The following is a 15,730-nucleotide window of genomic DNA, read 5'->3' as shown; positions in this document are numbered from 1 at the left end:
ATTTTATTAATGTCATGGAAGAATTATTAAGAATTCAGTTACTTTAATTAGTGGAGGCTGTTGTTTCTTGTTGATCACTGATGATCAAGATTTGCTGTTGGTGAAAACTGGAATTTTTACTATTAATCTAAGACAGGAGCATTGCAACAGCTGGAGTTCTGCTGAGGTGATTCCAGAAAAAGTATAGCAGCTCATAAAATTATGATCTTGGCAAACAAGGTGATAGAAAATTCAAATATGGGGCGATCCCCTAGGTGGTCAGGCAGAGATTTTGAGTTTTTGGAAAATGGTCCAAAATATCTATGTAGTAGGTAAAGGGAGCCACCTAGAGTTAATCTATAGAAATCTCTACATATAAATCTATGTCTTGTCTTCTGCCACTTAGTGCAGCTTAGGTGCCAAACTGAGAGCTAAATGTTAAACCCATTTATCTCTCCTGAGAGCAGGAACCTAAAAAAGATTAGAGCCCCCGTTAAATGTTTTTACAATGCTACTGAAGGGTTAGGGTAGTTACTGGATTTCATCTTCGAGAGCACCGGGGAAAAAAAGATGGTACTAAAGTCTCCCTCCTTCCAGTTGAGGACTCTGACTGGTACAGTATATAATTAGGCTCTTTCCAGTAACTCTCTCTTTGGACACATGGTTCTGGCCTCTTAACAGCAGTTTCCTTGTAAGCCATTCTTATTTTCTGCTAGTTAGTAATTGATGGGGTTTGTTACTCCACTGCCAGCTGGGCTTTTCTCTAATTTTTACAAACTAGGCATGCTTGGTAGTACTGGTGTGTTTAGCTGGGAGGCCAGAGGGAAAATCCATCTGTGTCAGGAAGCAGTGCTGGTGAATCAGTAAACAGCATGGCACCAAGTGTCCTGGCACAGGGCGTTTGAGCATTGCTTTCCCTGTTTTGCCATAGGTTAAATCTCAGAGCTGCTAGTCATTACAGGATCATACTTCACAAGAGTAAGGTATTAAACCCCAGACAAATTATATGATAGGTAACTGTCCTTCTTGCCCTACCTGCAGCTTCACCTAAATTACACAGTCTTACCCACTGATTTAAACCTTTCTGATCCCTGGTGGAGTTGCTCTTCTGTCCCAGAGGTGGCAGCAGTCTGGAGCAAGTGAAGTGATTTCTACACATGCCAGAAGTCAAGCCCTTTGGGATTTTAGATGGAGATCATTGTGGATATGTAATAGCTCATTACTTCATGAAGTTACTTCATGTTTAGAGTTGAAATTTTGCAATATCACAGTTAATGTAAGTGGTTCACTGCACTTGGTGATGGAGCAGCCCAGAACAGCACTATTGGCACAATAAGCACAGAGCAGAACAATGAGCGAAGAGGAGTAAGCAGTGCTCGTATTTGAGTTGTGGTTCTGGTTTTCCTCTATCTGGTTGCTTGCCACAACACAGAGATGACCAAATATTTGCAAAGAGTTCAGATCCCCTGCCCTTCCCATCCTCACCCAGTTGGTGGTGAAAGTAGTTTAGCCACAGGCAGGTACAGACAGTTCACTGTGGATGTTTGCAGCACTGAAACCAATGCAGCTGATGCCAGCTTGCATGTGAATTTTAGTTTGTTTATATGGCAGCTTTAGTTCTGTAATTCTTCATTTGTTGCACTGTGAGTTCCTTCATATTACTTTATGGTATATTTTAGGGACTCTCAGAATAACAGTGGATAGATCCACCCTTCTGCAGACACCTCCAAGGGAAGGGAAGGGAAGAAATCTGCTGAGATATTACATGTTTCTGCTAGGCAAAGCCTCTGCATGACTGAGACCTTCCCACCTGGAGGTCCAGAGCTTTTCAGGGAAGAAAACTGACTGCTTTTTAACGCACTGTGAAGTTGTTGGAAGCAGTTCTTGGTGGCAAGAGCAAGCTGCCTGGAAGCCTCCTGACTGCTGGCCCAGTTTTGACTGCTCCTCTCTATCACCATCCCCTGGCACTATGGCTTTAATAAGACTGGTATTGTTTTAGCAGATGAACCCAGAGGGAGTTGTGGAACACTTGGCACAGAAAGCAGGACAGAGTCTGGAGCCTGACTGTTCTTTGGCTCTGACTTTCCTTCCAAACTTAAAATCCCACAGACTGTTCCTGTGGTGTTTCCAGTTTCCTAGAGCTATCAGCAGTGTCTGTGGGACAGGATGGCTATTTGTCCTTCACAAGAAATGCTTAGACCAGCAAAGGAAATGGTCAAGTAGATTTTTCTTAGGCTGCCTTTGCTGTCCTATCCGGAGTGGCCTGATATCTTCTAGAGAGCTGTGAAGCTATTCTTTCAGTTTTCTTTGTTTTGAGACTAGGAGGATTTTGGGGTCCTGGGCTGCACCAGAGGCTGGGCACAGCTCATGACATTGTGGCAATTGGCCATAGCCATTCCTCAGCCATGACTGGGAACTCTGGCTTCAAATTGGAGACAGCTTGTTTTAGTACTAGACAAGATGGTATTACCTGATCTGGAAATACTGTGACTAAGAAGTTGCTTTACATACAGCACAGCCTTGTACTTGGCAAAGGGAGGCTGGTACTGGGAAGTTTAAGGCAACCAGCCCCTTTAATGTGTGCTACTTTGCAATTCAGACGTGGTGCACTGGCTTGTTGAGCTAGCTAAGTTATGCCCAGTCTGAATTCTGCTACTCTCCAGAGTAGTAGAGAGAGAAGGTTTTCAGTGCAAAGAAAGTTTCCAGTGTTTTCTTGTCTGACTTGTGTGTCTCCTGCTGCACCATGGAATTCTTTACCAGTTTGAGCCACAATGATTTTGTTGCAACTTGATTTTAACTTGTGTGTGTTTAAATCAGTTTCTAAACCTCTTAAGAGTACCAAACCTTGAATACAGGATAGCTCTGCTGATTCCAAGTGAAAGCATTCAAAATGGGCTATGGATATTTATTCTGCCTGTCATTGTGTTTTCATGCTAACACTACCCTCGTTGTTATCATGTAATCAACTATTATGGAAACAATATGTTGTCCCTAAGGTAAGTTTAGAAAAATGCTCACCCACAATGCACCCACTGGATAAATCCAGTTTTAGCAACATAGTGTTTAAAGCCTTATACTCTGTTCATAGAGCATCAGCAAGATGTGCTCACTTGTAGCCATCCTCAGATTACCAGTTTCCCCGTGTTGCTCCTCAGGCCCTACATGTCCATTGGAACACTACGAGATCAAGTCATCTATCCAGACTCAGTGGAAGACATGCATGAGAAAGGCTACCAAGATCAAGATCTGGAGTCTATTCTGCATATGGTGCATCTGTACCACATAGTTCAAAGAGAAGGAGGTAAATCGCATATTTTTGTTTAAAACTTTACAAAATCCATTTCTTGCGTGTGTGTCTTAGTGTGACTGAACTTTACTAACTGAACTGGCAAAATTGGATTTAGACCTTTATGGCTGTGAGAGCTGCACAGACACATGGTTGTTCCTTCTGATGCTAAGAGGGAGAGGAGCTGAGTGCTCCTCCCCTCCTCAGTAAATCCCTGCCAAGCTGAACATCCTCACTACCTTGTGATGGCCAGTCTTTTCCTGGTATTGTGGGATCATTTACCATCCTTGATTTTCATAAGAACTGTAACCTGACTTTAAAAAGTGTAATTTCATGGACTACATCTACTTGTAAGCATGTGAACAAAAAGAGAGTCAGTTCTGCTTTCACCTCCCTAGTTTGTGGGGTCAGCAGGACTATGTGCCATGAGAAGGAGTGTCTGAGACCACCCCACCAGAGTAAAAACAAGTTTAAAATAACCAAGCAACACTAGAACACTAGCTGGCAGTAGAATGTTGCCATCTACTGCTTGCTGTTTAAGTTGCCATGTGTTCTCAGTGTTGTTTGTTCTCAGAGGTGGGGACAGTGTGTGTGTATATATATATATACTGGCACTATAAATGTCAAGATGCTAAAGGTTTCTTTTGTATCTACGGAACTGGAGCATTTCATGGCTTCCCCCCCCGCCCCCCGCCCCGAGCACAGCAATAATTTTTATCCTTTTGTTCCTATCAGACACCAATCTCTAGTTTCAGTTTCCTCCCCATTATTATGCTTTTAAAACAGACATAGGACAAAGTTGATAACATTTAGAGAGAAGCAAAAGGATCTTCAAACCCCTTTAAGGGGTGTGCTCAACGTACCCTGCCTTTCTTTGCCAGCTGTCAGTGCTGGTTTTGATCAGGTACTTTGCCTTGTGTGTGCTTAGTGGGTCTCAGGATTGTTCTGACAACACAGAGTAGTGCTTCAGCCACTGTGAATCCCAAGACAGTGTCTAAATTCCCATTCCTGGATGGCAGCCTGTTGTTCTGTTAAAGAAAGAGATGCTGTCTTTATTATTATTATTATTATTATTATTATTATTATTATTATTATTATTATTAAGTATGTGTGGATGCTTCAGAGTTGAAACAGCAGGTGTATACCTAAAGATACTTCTCCATCATGGGTTAATGCTTCTTTGTTAAGAAAGTAATAATGACTGTTGCAGTAGAAAATAAGAATCTGCCATCATTCTGATTCACGTTATTATTCAAATCTGATTCTGAACACAAGAAAAAGTAGGCAGAGCTAAGCTCAGTGACCAGAACAATTGCAGAGAAGGCCTTTCCTTCCTACACTGAAACTACAGCTGTTCCTGTTAGTATTCCTGAGTCACTTACTTCACTAATTGAGGTGCTCAGATTGCAGAAGAACAAGCAGGAATGCTGGAATGGGCAGCTGGAAAAGGAAGAGCAGTTAAATTTTCAGTGGCAAGAAGTCACTGTGGAGTGTGTGCATTCACTTTGTACTGGTACTTGTGGTTGGACTGCACAGCACTTGACCCTTGGTGGCCAAAGCCACCCCCCAGCAGTCTCTGAGTGCACATGGTTGTGGTTTCTGACCCTGCAGCTGGAGCGTGTAACTGCTGATGGGGCAGTCACTGTGCCCCGTGGCCAAGATGCCTTGGCTGCAGTCACTGAAACCCCAGGTTTGGATCAGTCTCATACTGCTTTCCACAACAAAGACTATATTTATTGCTGACCCTGTTCTTGCTCTTCTGCCTGTCTGACTGCACATGCACAACAAACACAATCTATTATAAAGTCTAGAGGACACTGTTAATGTTCACTGGTGCTATACTGAAGCTCAGGATATGGGCACACTGTGCAAATGTAAGGAAAAAATGTGTATTTAGGTGCTTTGTGATCTAAAGTGACAGAAGTGGCTAAAGCCGGAAAGCAGGGAAAGGGATTACCACATACCAGGAAGTTCTTAGGACCAGAATATACTTACTTGTTCCCTTTTCTTCTTGGGCATTTGCAGGAGACAAGTGCCAAGGTAGGAGCAGAGAGGAAATCTGTGACATATGATTTGACACATTACACGGATTTCATATATTTAAATATTTTTAAAACTGCCCTGGTCTGGGACAAAGACTTATGTTCTGGGGTTTTTTGAACCAGCAAGACAGAGAAATACTTGCTGGAAGTAAACACTTGACATTTTATGTTTATACATAGACTAGTTTTTTTTCATTCCAATTTTTTTTCTTTTGCTTAAAATCATATTTTTAAACTAAAAATATTTTTATTAAAAATGGGACCTTTTTCTTTCTGCAGTAATGAAAAACCTCATATAAACCTCTTGTGTTTTAATTCATCGTGGATGTAATGTGCATATAATCTGATGCTTTGCAGTTTTGTGTTCTGCTCCTTGTGGGCAGTTATGGAAAAGCCAGATGAAGCCAGAGGTGCACAACTTTGACTCAAATTATTTGTTCTGACATGACGTTGTTATTTCTAGCTGAATTACTTCCACATTGCAACAGCACAAGGATCACCGCATTCCAAGCGTTGTCTGATGTTGTTTCTGCTGCTGCCAACAACAGAAATTCCTCTCTTTTTCTAGCATTAAGGTTTGACACAGTTAGAAGTAAGTAAAATAAATAGCCCAGTTTGGCATTTAGCTTTCGTGTTACCTTCATGAAACATTTTTCAGTCAGTATCAACAGTGTACATCAAATCCACCAAAACAATCCACCAGTCTGGTGTTCTGGATGTTCCTGAGCCCAAGCCCTTGATGAACACAGTGAAGTGGTTGTTGGCAGTAGCCCCTTTGCACTGGAGCCCCACACTAATGGTTTTCTCACCACCTGGATATTAGACAATGCTGTTTTGCTGTTTACCTTTTTATTATCTCTAAGGTGCCCCCAGTCAAAGTCGTTAGCTCTACCAGAACCATAATTTCATGCAAAATGAAGGCTCTATTCAGCATGTATGGTGAAAAAGCATGTCCAGAAATGAGGGCTAAAAGCTTGGAATGCAGTACATATACATAAAGTAGTTCCTGCTTTCACAATCTGTGTATATTTAGCAAGTGTCAGTGGAGATGCAGCCCTGGGCTGCCAGCAGCCTGTCACACCAGAGGAGCCATGAGGCCATGGAGCTGCCTCCACGCGTGACTGGGCCTGTCCGGTTGGGGCTGATGACATTACTGAGCAAGTTCAACCTGTTTATGGTTTCTCAGCACCCCAGATTATAATTGTTCCTCATTATTTTGAGCGTTTGTCATATCTTTGGGTGTTGTCCAGGGAGCCTTTGTGCTAGGTCATGTATAAACAGATGGACAAACCCATTTCCTCTGTCTGAGATTATTTCATCTGGTCGCTTTAGCTCTGGATTTGCTTTTGCTACTGGTACCAGTAGGAACTCTGGGGAGCTCTGCCAGCTTTTCCAGTGCCTCTGAAATCCAGGGACACAAATCCCTGCAGTGTCATGCTGAGCTGGGGCTCATGGAATCAATGGTCTCTTTGTTCCTTGCTCAGCTCCAGGTTGTCCTTTGCATGTTCATCCTGCACAGCACTGGGCTCTCTTTACATAAGCTGTGAAAAAAGTTTCCATGCCCAAAAACTCGGCCCAGGTGAACACTCCAGCTGTGGTCTGCTGTGCTAGCCTTTCTTCTGTCCTTCAGCCCCTTGTCAGATAAAGTGCATTGGAATGTAGATCTGAAAAAGGAACTGTTAAGCTTATCTTTTCATGGCAGCTGGATGCTCAGTGTTGCATGAAAATGCAAGGATTCACAAGGATGAAGGATACAGAGGGCTATGGATCCCAGGGGTAACCCATTTGGATTTTTTTCAGATACAGCTTGCATTTTCCTTCAGAAAATGGCGATTAAAGGAATTCTAAAAGAAGCCATGCAAGAAAATGAAATGCTGCTATCCTGAAGCTATCACTAGTTTTTTGCTGGCAGCTGTATGTATTTCTGCTGCTGTTACTGCACCCCTGCGCATATGCTCTTTTAAATATGCTCTTTGTCTTACTGGCTGCAAAAGCCATAACAAGAAGGTGGGCAAGGAGTTGGGACTCTGAAAGCCAGGATTGTGCTTGCACTTATGGGGAGATTTGTGCTGCATTCATGGGCGAACCATTTCATTTCTTCATTTCTGAAGTGGATGTAGTTATGGGTGACCTAAGGCACTGACTTGGCTGATATTTCCAGAACACTTAAGTACCTTCAGTGACCTGTGCCATGTCGGCAGGAAGAAACAAGAGACACATAGGTGCACTATTGTTCACAGATAGGAAGGGATTCAGTTTTGTGTGAGTTATAATGCCTAAGTGTTCAGATGAAATTATTTAGGTGTTAGAAAAGAATTTTTTTAAGGGATAATATAAAATTGCACACTTCCTTATATGTTGTTTGAGGCATTCCACATGGAAAATAGGAGAGTTCAGGGAGGCTACTAGGCAGGAAGAGATAAAATGCACATGTTATATTCATTTAGAAGTAAGTGGAAGTGACCACAGAGATGACCATTGTATCCTGGTAAATGGATGTTAAATCTTACACCTTTAGAGTAAATAATAGGATTGTTTTGCTGACAAGAGGATGCTTCTTTTTGAACTTCATTCCCTTTTTGTCTTTTAATAAGCCTTTATAAACGAGCTGATCAGGAAGAAACTGTGTGAACACAGGCACTGCTTCCCCAGGCACATGTGCACACATGCACACCCACCCACACCCTAGCTCAGATCCAGGTCCTGAAGCTCGTCTGTGTTCTCAGCTTAAAAATAACAGAACATAAGCAGCAGCCTGAATGTTGTCTTCAGAAGCACAGTTGTTTCTATGGCTTTTTTTGAAGAATGGTTCCCATCCCTTGCTTGAGCCCTTTGCCAAAAGGGAGTGCTCCAGGTGTTTAACAGTGCTTTTTGGAAGCTCAAGGTATTGGTAGAACAGCACTCCAGCTCTCTGTGAGGTCCCAGCACTGGGACTGCTCAGCAAGAGCAGCCTGTGTGTGTCTGTTCCCTTTACCAGAGCATATCCAAATAGTGATTCAGTTAATCACTACACAATTCCATCTTTGTTGGGAGCCTGCTCATAGAAAGCACTGTATGTGCTCCTGGGAGGGTACCCACTGGCATCCTTAAACAAGAATGGAGGGAAAATAGGGAAAAACTATAGGATCACTAAAGATTATGTCTTTCTTGAATATGCCTGGGTTTTAAAACTTACTTTATAAATATTTCTTTAAAAATCATATTTTCTAATTTTATGGGGAGCAAGATATTGAAATTTAGTCTCTGTCATTATCAATTGCTGGTTTTGGTCACACAGCCCCTCCTCAGATGTTTTATTGATGTTTTGTTCAGTCCTGCCAAGCCCGGGTATAGCACCAAGCACAGGCAGAGCTGTACCAAGCCTCCTGCACCTTCACAAGCCCCATTGTCTCACATTTGTTCAGGTATCAGAAATAACACAGCCCACCTTCCTTGCTTTATCTTATTTATAGTCTTTACTGGCAAATATTTATTTTAAGTTTGGCAGTGGCAGAAAAGGGATTTTGGCTGTGTTATTAACTTTTTAGTTACAGTATTTCTGGGGCTGGTCTGAAAAAATGTTCTCTTCCTCTCAGCCCTGCTTCAGCTGCTTGTCTCATGAATAGATGATCTGTTGAGAAAAATTTCTTATCAGATTTTTTGCAACAGCCACACTCTTCTTTTTGAAAACTCGTCTATTTTTGCTGCTCTATCCACCTGAATAGTTTGACTGAAAACTTATTTTCAGTAAGGTAATTTGTTAATTTATTTTTTTCAGTAGGAGGAATTAATCATGCCCAAGTACTCCCAGAACACCAGTCTGCTGTAAGATCACAGATAAAATGCCTCATGCTCCTGTTGCATGTACATGAAAGTGATAAAGAAATAAATCAATTAGAGATCATGCAGAATATTAAATAAGAATACCCTGTTTGTCCTGGTTTAGGGCAAAGACACATCCCTATGTCTGCAGTTGTGTTTCTCTTGGGTTTTCTGTCAGTTTTCTTGGCCTACGGTAGTGATGCAGTCTGACACTGTTCTTTATTTTTTGCACTTTATTTATTTTACCTTGCTTTTAAATTTCCACTCATACCTTTCAAGAAAAAATTGAGAATTGTTCCATGAAACAAATATGACAGTATAGAATTACTAGTTATATACAGGTCAAAGAGGTTTTTTTCAGGGAGGTGGTAAGAATAGGTTTTTGACAATATCTATGTGACCAAAAAGTCTAAATTCCGCTTTCAAAATTGTCACAATATAAGGGACATTTTTTCAGTTGATTGCCAGTGGATAGGCATTGAGGTATTTCAGAAGATATGATTCAGTAGTGTGAGCTGTCTCTTCTGCAGCTGAAATGCTCTTTATGATTTTGGTTACAGATTGCAGAGGTGTTGCAAGTGAAGCTGCATTTCCTTCATAAACTTATATTGTCCTGACTCATTTTGTTTGCATTTTTTTAAAAAGGTTGGGATGCAGTCATGGATTGGAAAGATGTCTTATCAGGAGGGGAAAAACAAAGGATGGGCATGGCCCGGATGTTTTACCACAAGTAAGTGTTATGGTTCATTCTCTAAGAAGCATTTGAAAATGAGAAAGAGCTTTGCAGATTTCCTGTTAGTTTGAGCAGTGGTAGGCTATAATCTGTATGCAATATGCAACACTGTCTAGCATAGGACCTGCATAAATCTTGTTGTTTATTCATACAAACTCTGCCTTTGGTTTGGATAATGCTTTTTAAGCTTTGCATTTGGCAACACAGCATTATTTTTTTCAGGTATTTCTTTCTTTAACATCTCAGGCACAAACATCTTCCCTCCTACAAATGTTGCTGAAGTGTGATGGACTGTTGCAGGAAGCTCTGGGAGTTTGAAAGCCAAGCTCCTTAACCTTTTGATTTTGAAGACTACAAGCACACAAAGACAGCCCAGTCTTTACACAGCAGTGGATTGGAAGGTCCGAGTTGGCTTTAGCTACTGCATTACTTGATGAGAGTACAAAATAATACTAGGTCAGGCTGGGACATAGAAGTTAGATCATTGTGTACTCGAATGGGCCAGGAAATACAGCCCATTTTTCCTGGAAGTTGTCTTTTCACCTGAATAATGCATGGAAACTTCATGTTTCTAGCCAGCTTCCAGCTGTAAATAAGACAGCTGTCTGGCAAAAACAGCTCTCTACTTCCTGTTGTTCTTTCAATTAAACCTTGTACATGGGAATGCTGTCCAAAACCTGGAAGAGTAATGCTCTTTATCTGCTTTTAAAAGGCCGAAATATGCATTGCTGGATGAATGTACAAGTGCTGTAAGCATTGATGTTGAAGGAAAGATATTCCAAGCTGCAAAAGCTGCTGGGATATCCCTGCTTTCCATAACACACAGACCATCTCTTTGGTAAGTATATTCAGGGCTTTATCATTGCTTTTAGCTCCCTGACAAGCAGTGGATTGGCCTTTATTCTTTGTACTGGGACAGTTGTTTAGTCAATATCTACTGCAGTTTCTAAGATAAGTTGTCTACAACAGTAGTGGTGTAAATTAATATAGCATGGATTTTTTTTTTCATTCTTTGAAAGGTGTTTATTCATCCCTCTTATTTTTTTAACGTGTTTCAGTTATTAATAGGCAGATGTCTAAGAGGTAATTAATTAGTCTATACCACAGCCACAACAGGTATCACCAGGTTATTCTGTAGAGGTGACTAGATACGTGAGGTGTCCTGGGGAGGTTTACCAGTGCAGGGAAAAGATGGGAAAGATGGCAAGTGGTTCAGCTATACTTTGTTCTTCTATAGGAATACTATGTCTGCTTTTTTAACAGTTGTGTCCTCTATCTGCAGCATTTAGCTTCTTGGGTTTTTGGGAGTTTGGTGGAGGAGAAATAGATGGATGGGTTAAGCATTTGGTATCACAAAGGATAATATGTAAGAAGTGGTGAATATTAGTCTGGAGATAACTCTCTTTCAGTCCCATAAGCCATTGAGTTTATTAAAACTGTCACATTCCCTGGATAGGATTTATGATCAGTGTTTTATGATGCATTTTACCTTCCATAGTTTACAGTGATAAATTCCACAGTCATACCAGCAGCTCTGAGGTAACTCTCTGCTCTTCCTCTGGCACCTCCTGAAAAATGTTTTTTCAGGTCTTGACAAACTCCACATGTACACCTTTGAATATTTTCAATGCACACACCCTGATACTCACTGAAAGATCTATGACTCCTACTTAGACTTTTATTTTGGCCCCTTGCAAACTGAGCTATGTTTTAGGAGTAAAGTTGCCTTTAGCCAGCCTTAAAAAACACAGGGGAACAAACTGAGGTGTAATTGAACAAACTTGAGTTTTGTCAGTAGGATCAGGTGCATCATGCCTGCCTCACTGTATTTGCTGCTAAGGAGGTAAGAAATTTGTCAGAAAGGGAAGTAAATAAAATAAACGGGGACTAGAATTCCTGAGGGAGAAATGAACTTTGTCCGATGCTGCTGTTCTAGCTCCTGGGGGAAAAAGGCATCTGATGGAGTTGTAGTGAAGACAACTGTAGCCACAGTGTTTCTAAGAAGGAGGCAGTAAGAGGGGGCCACCACCTTGGCCAGGGACAGCAGGTGATGAGTGGACCTTCCATGGTCCTGCTGCCCACTCCTGCCAGCATCCCAGCAGGTGAGGAGCTCAGAGCCCCTTGGGGGCTGCAGAGGCAATGACTGCCCCAGCTGGGAGCCCACACCAGTGCTGTTGCTTCCAGCTGGCACCTGCCAAATTTCATTATCAGCCTGGGGCAGTCCTGGTGACAGGCTTTGAAATACCCAAATCTCTCATGGAAGTGTCCTAGGATGACAGTCATTGAAATAAAAAAGTCTTACCCAGTGATCCAAAAGTGGACAGCTCAAATTCCTGAGAGGCACCTTTGAAAAGAGACACATACATCTAAATTTGCATGTAAAAACGAGCCATCTGTTCCCTGGGCCATTACTGATGTTCTGATTTCTGCTGCAGGAAGTACCACACTCACCTGCTGCAGTTTGATGGACAAGGCGGCTGGCGTTTCGAGCAGCTGGACACTGCTATCCGTTTATCACTGAGTGAGGAAAAACAGAGACTGGAATCCCAGCTCGCAGGAATTCCTAAAATGCAGCAGAGACTGAACGAACTGTGTAAAATCCTGGGAGAAGATTCAGTGCTTAAAACGATGGACAAAGAGGAATAAATAATTTATGGTTTATGTTTTTAAAAGTATTTTTTTAGTTGAAAGCATTACAAATTCAGCCATTATCCTTTGCATGCATTGTGACAGAGGCTTAGAGCATAGCAAAACACAGCCAGCAGAAAATAATGCTCTGAATGCTATGTAAGACTTTAGTGTTTTAGTATTAAGGAGGAAAGTGGTTGAACTGTGAAAATAAGCAAGTGCACAGAGTATAAGATTAGTCATTACGGCTTACATTAATTCCTAGTGAAAGCCCAATTCACTGCAAGAAATGACCAGCCCACTTAGGTTTTACAGGTGAATTTTTGCCTGCAGAATGTGCTCTTGTACCAGGTCACTGTGTGCGTATGACGTGCCTGCTACGCAGAGCAACCGGGCATGACACTCAGGCATGGAGCACAGCAGGGGCAGCATCTGGGTGAGTATGGAGATGCATGCAAAAATCTCGTTTGGGTATAAGAAACATTCTCTCAGTCCATGTAAAACAAGACTTCTGTTCTCCTACTGAATAGTATACATGCCTTTACCTGCATTTCCATAGGAAATAATGTAATAGGCTGACCAGAAGACAACTGCCTGAGCAACCCACTGCCCTCATGACAGAGAAGAAGGGACAGAGCTGAACATGTAATATACTTGTACTTTATGCCATTACACATAGTTTCAGGGGCTCTTTGCCCTTCATGATGCATCAGTTCCTTTGGGGGATTATTTAAGTCCCTTCCTTGGTAACCTCTGGTGGTGCCGATGGAGCACTGGGCCTGGCATCAAGTGATTTAGTTTTCACTTGACTAAATCATTCATCTGGTCTAGGGGTCTAATCCAGCTGGCATCCATATCTAACCCAGTTCCTCTATTGGCATAATCACAGTATAGACACTTGTTTTTTCCATGAGACACTTTGTGATGGGAAGGACTGTAGGAGAAGGAAATGGCAGTTTCTAACAATATGCTGAATTCTCAGACATGACTGTCCTGCCAAATGAAATGCTCAGCACTTAAAAAGGTCGGTGAAAAGTTAGAGCATTTGGTAACTACTAATGAATATACTTGCCATATTTTGGTGGAGTGACTGAACATTGTCCTCCCTGTGAGCAAATGCACTGGTTAACAGCCTTGCTTTCAGATGCACTCACTGATTGTACCATCAGCTTTTCAGTTCAGGTCCCCAATCAGTCAGAAGGTGCTTTAACAAAACTTCTGAGACAGTGCTGGCCTGAGTGCCTTCCTGAATGCAAAAGCTGGAGAATTAAAGATGTGAATGTATTTAAGAGCTTCTGTTCTCTCTGACTGCAAGAGCAAGCTCAGGAGTGAAGATCCAGAGGGGTAAGAGGCTTTGCAAGTGGGTAAATGAACCTTAGCCAAGATGTAGCAATCCAGAAGTTTGTTGGTTCTTTTTTTTTCCCAGAAGTGTGATTCCTTAGAAGATTTCTGTCTGGGATTCTTAGTCTGAGAGAGGCAGTGCATAAACAGTTTGGAGAGGAGAAATATTTTAGGGGCTGAGCTAGAAATGTTTGAGCACCCTGAAGTTAATATAAACTGTTTCTTTTTTCTGATTGCATCAAGAACAAGAGAAAGGTGAATTAATTCCATCTGTCAAGTCCCAGTCCAGTGCACTAACCATCAGCTCACATTCCTTCTCAGTGTGCTCAGCTTGCTGTTCCGTATGGCATTTGCACCTGAAAATGGAGCAAGTCTGCTCCCTCCAGAGCCTGTGGCTTGAATGTTACCCTGTAACTTACCCTGGTGACAACAGTTGGTTCCTTTCATTAGTTTTTTTCTGTAGAGCCCCCTGAGACATCTCACTGATACAGAAAGGAATGCTCCTAGGAATCTTTGAAAGGGCTGAAAAATTAAGGTTCAAGATAATAAGATGTTGTGTTGCAAAGCACAGATGGAGGTCACTGCTGGGGTGCCTGACATGTGTATGCATTTTAATTTGCAAATGTCTCTGCTTGTCCCTCTCCCTGAAGGTGAGCTTTCCCCCTTCTCATCTTCAAAGCAAAATTCATAACTGCTAAGGAAAAAAAGAAGTCAGCCAAGAATCTGTTCTCAGTGAGCAAAATCGAGATGACTGATGAGTGTAAAAGCTTGCAGGTTTCTGATTGATGTTTCTCTAAGATGAGATGAATCAGGGCACACCATGAGATACCCTTGTCCCAGCTGCAGTGCATCCTGCTAGCACAAGGCAGTCACAAAGCCACCTTTCCACAAGACTTTCCCAGGCCAGGACCTGAGGTGGAGGAAGGGGCATTGCTGTTCCCCCCCTCTCCATTAAGCACTTTAACATGTGGCTAGGAACTAAACCAAGGTTATCTACTCCCTGAATGAGTGGGATACTGAAAAGTGCTGAAGCTTTGTCCCAGTTTGGCACAGCTCCACATATCCCACCAAAGCTCTGCCCCTGTCCTTGGACTTGCTGGGAGCCATTATGGGCAAGTGCAGCACCTGAAATCTGCTGTTTGCCCACAGAGATCAAAGCTGGATATTCCTCATGGCACAAAGCAAATCTCTTCTGAGGAAACCATGTTTAGTAGAAGAAAGTTTGTTTACTGTTTTTTAAAATGAGATTATGCATAAAATGTAGGAAATTTATGTATTTTACTGATGAAATGTTGATCAAAACTGAAATCACACTAGGATCAATCTTACAGTATTTTCTTTGAAGTTCGACATATATTTCTTGAATTCAGTAATACACAACCATTCCCATTCAGCTGTATAGTGTAAAATACTCCAGCATCTCACTCAGCTATTTGTAGGCATGGCAGGAGCATTAGAGGCTGCTATGAGAAGAAACACTTCTCTAAACAGGAACTTTCTGAGTGATAACTGAGCTGGTTTTAGAAGGAATTTCTGTACTAGTGGCTCATTATTTTTCAAGTTAGTTTTATGGCAGGAAGAGAAGCTGCCCTGGAGGTATTTTCTGCAAACTTTCTGTGTTGTTTCAAAGGCTAGTTGAGACTGGAGTCTCCATTTCTGTTTCAGGAGAGATTTACAGGACATAGTCCAGCTCATTCTGTGCTGCTTTGGGCCCAGCCTAGCAGAGGTGCATGCTCCCTGGTCAGGAGTGGCTCAGAGAAACACTGTTCTGGAGGCAGGGCATGGGAAGCACACGACCCTGGCAGTGCAAGTGTGTCCAAATGAGACAGGATACCTTGGCAGAAACTTTTTTGTGATGCAATGAGAACTGCTTATGAATATTCATTCCCTTTTTGGTGTTCAGGAGCTGTGGCTCCCCAG

The 15,730-nt window shown here is 42.0% G+C and overlaps 1 protein-coding gene across 3 annotated transcripts in view; it reads left to right on the top strand.

Annotated features, from left to right (window-relative positions):
- The window catches only part of ABCD2 (ATP binding cassette subfamily D member 2), a 39,225-nt gene extending 25,259 nt beyond the window's left edge, over positions 1-13,966 (top strand). For 2 of the 3 annotated variants that reach the window (XM_062491599.1, XM_062491596.1), the window contains 4 exons: positions 3,135-3,280; positions 9,754-9,838; positions 10,554-10,679; positions 12,277-13,966. In XM_062491599.1, coding sequence (XP_062347583.1) covers positions 3,135-3,280; positions 9,754-9,838; positions 10,554-10,679; positions 12,277-12,487 — 568 coding nt within the window. In that variant the 3' untranslated portion in view covers positions 12,488-13,966. The remainder of the gene's footprint in view (positions 1-3,134; positions 3,281-9,753; positions 9,839-10,553; positions 10,680-12,276) is intronic. The other variant, XM_062491598.1, reaches the window with a different exon arrangement.
- Positions 13,967-15,730: the final 1,764 nt, after the last annotated feature.

This window comes from Cinclus cinclus, chromosome 4 (genome assembly GCF_963662255.1).
Source record: "Cinclus cinclus chromosome 4, bCinCin1.1, whole genome shotgun sequence".
Classification (NCBI taxonomy): domain Eukaryota; kingdom Metazoa; phylum Chordata; class Aves; order Passeriformes; family Cinclidae; genus Cinclus; species Cinclus cinclus.
The sequence above is the reverse complement of the archived record's forward strand: the minus strand, read 5'-3'. Positions and strand labels throughout refer to the sequence as shown.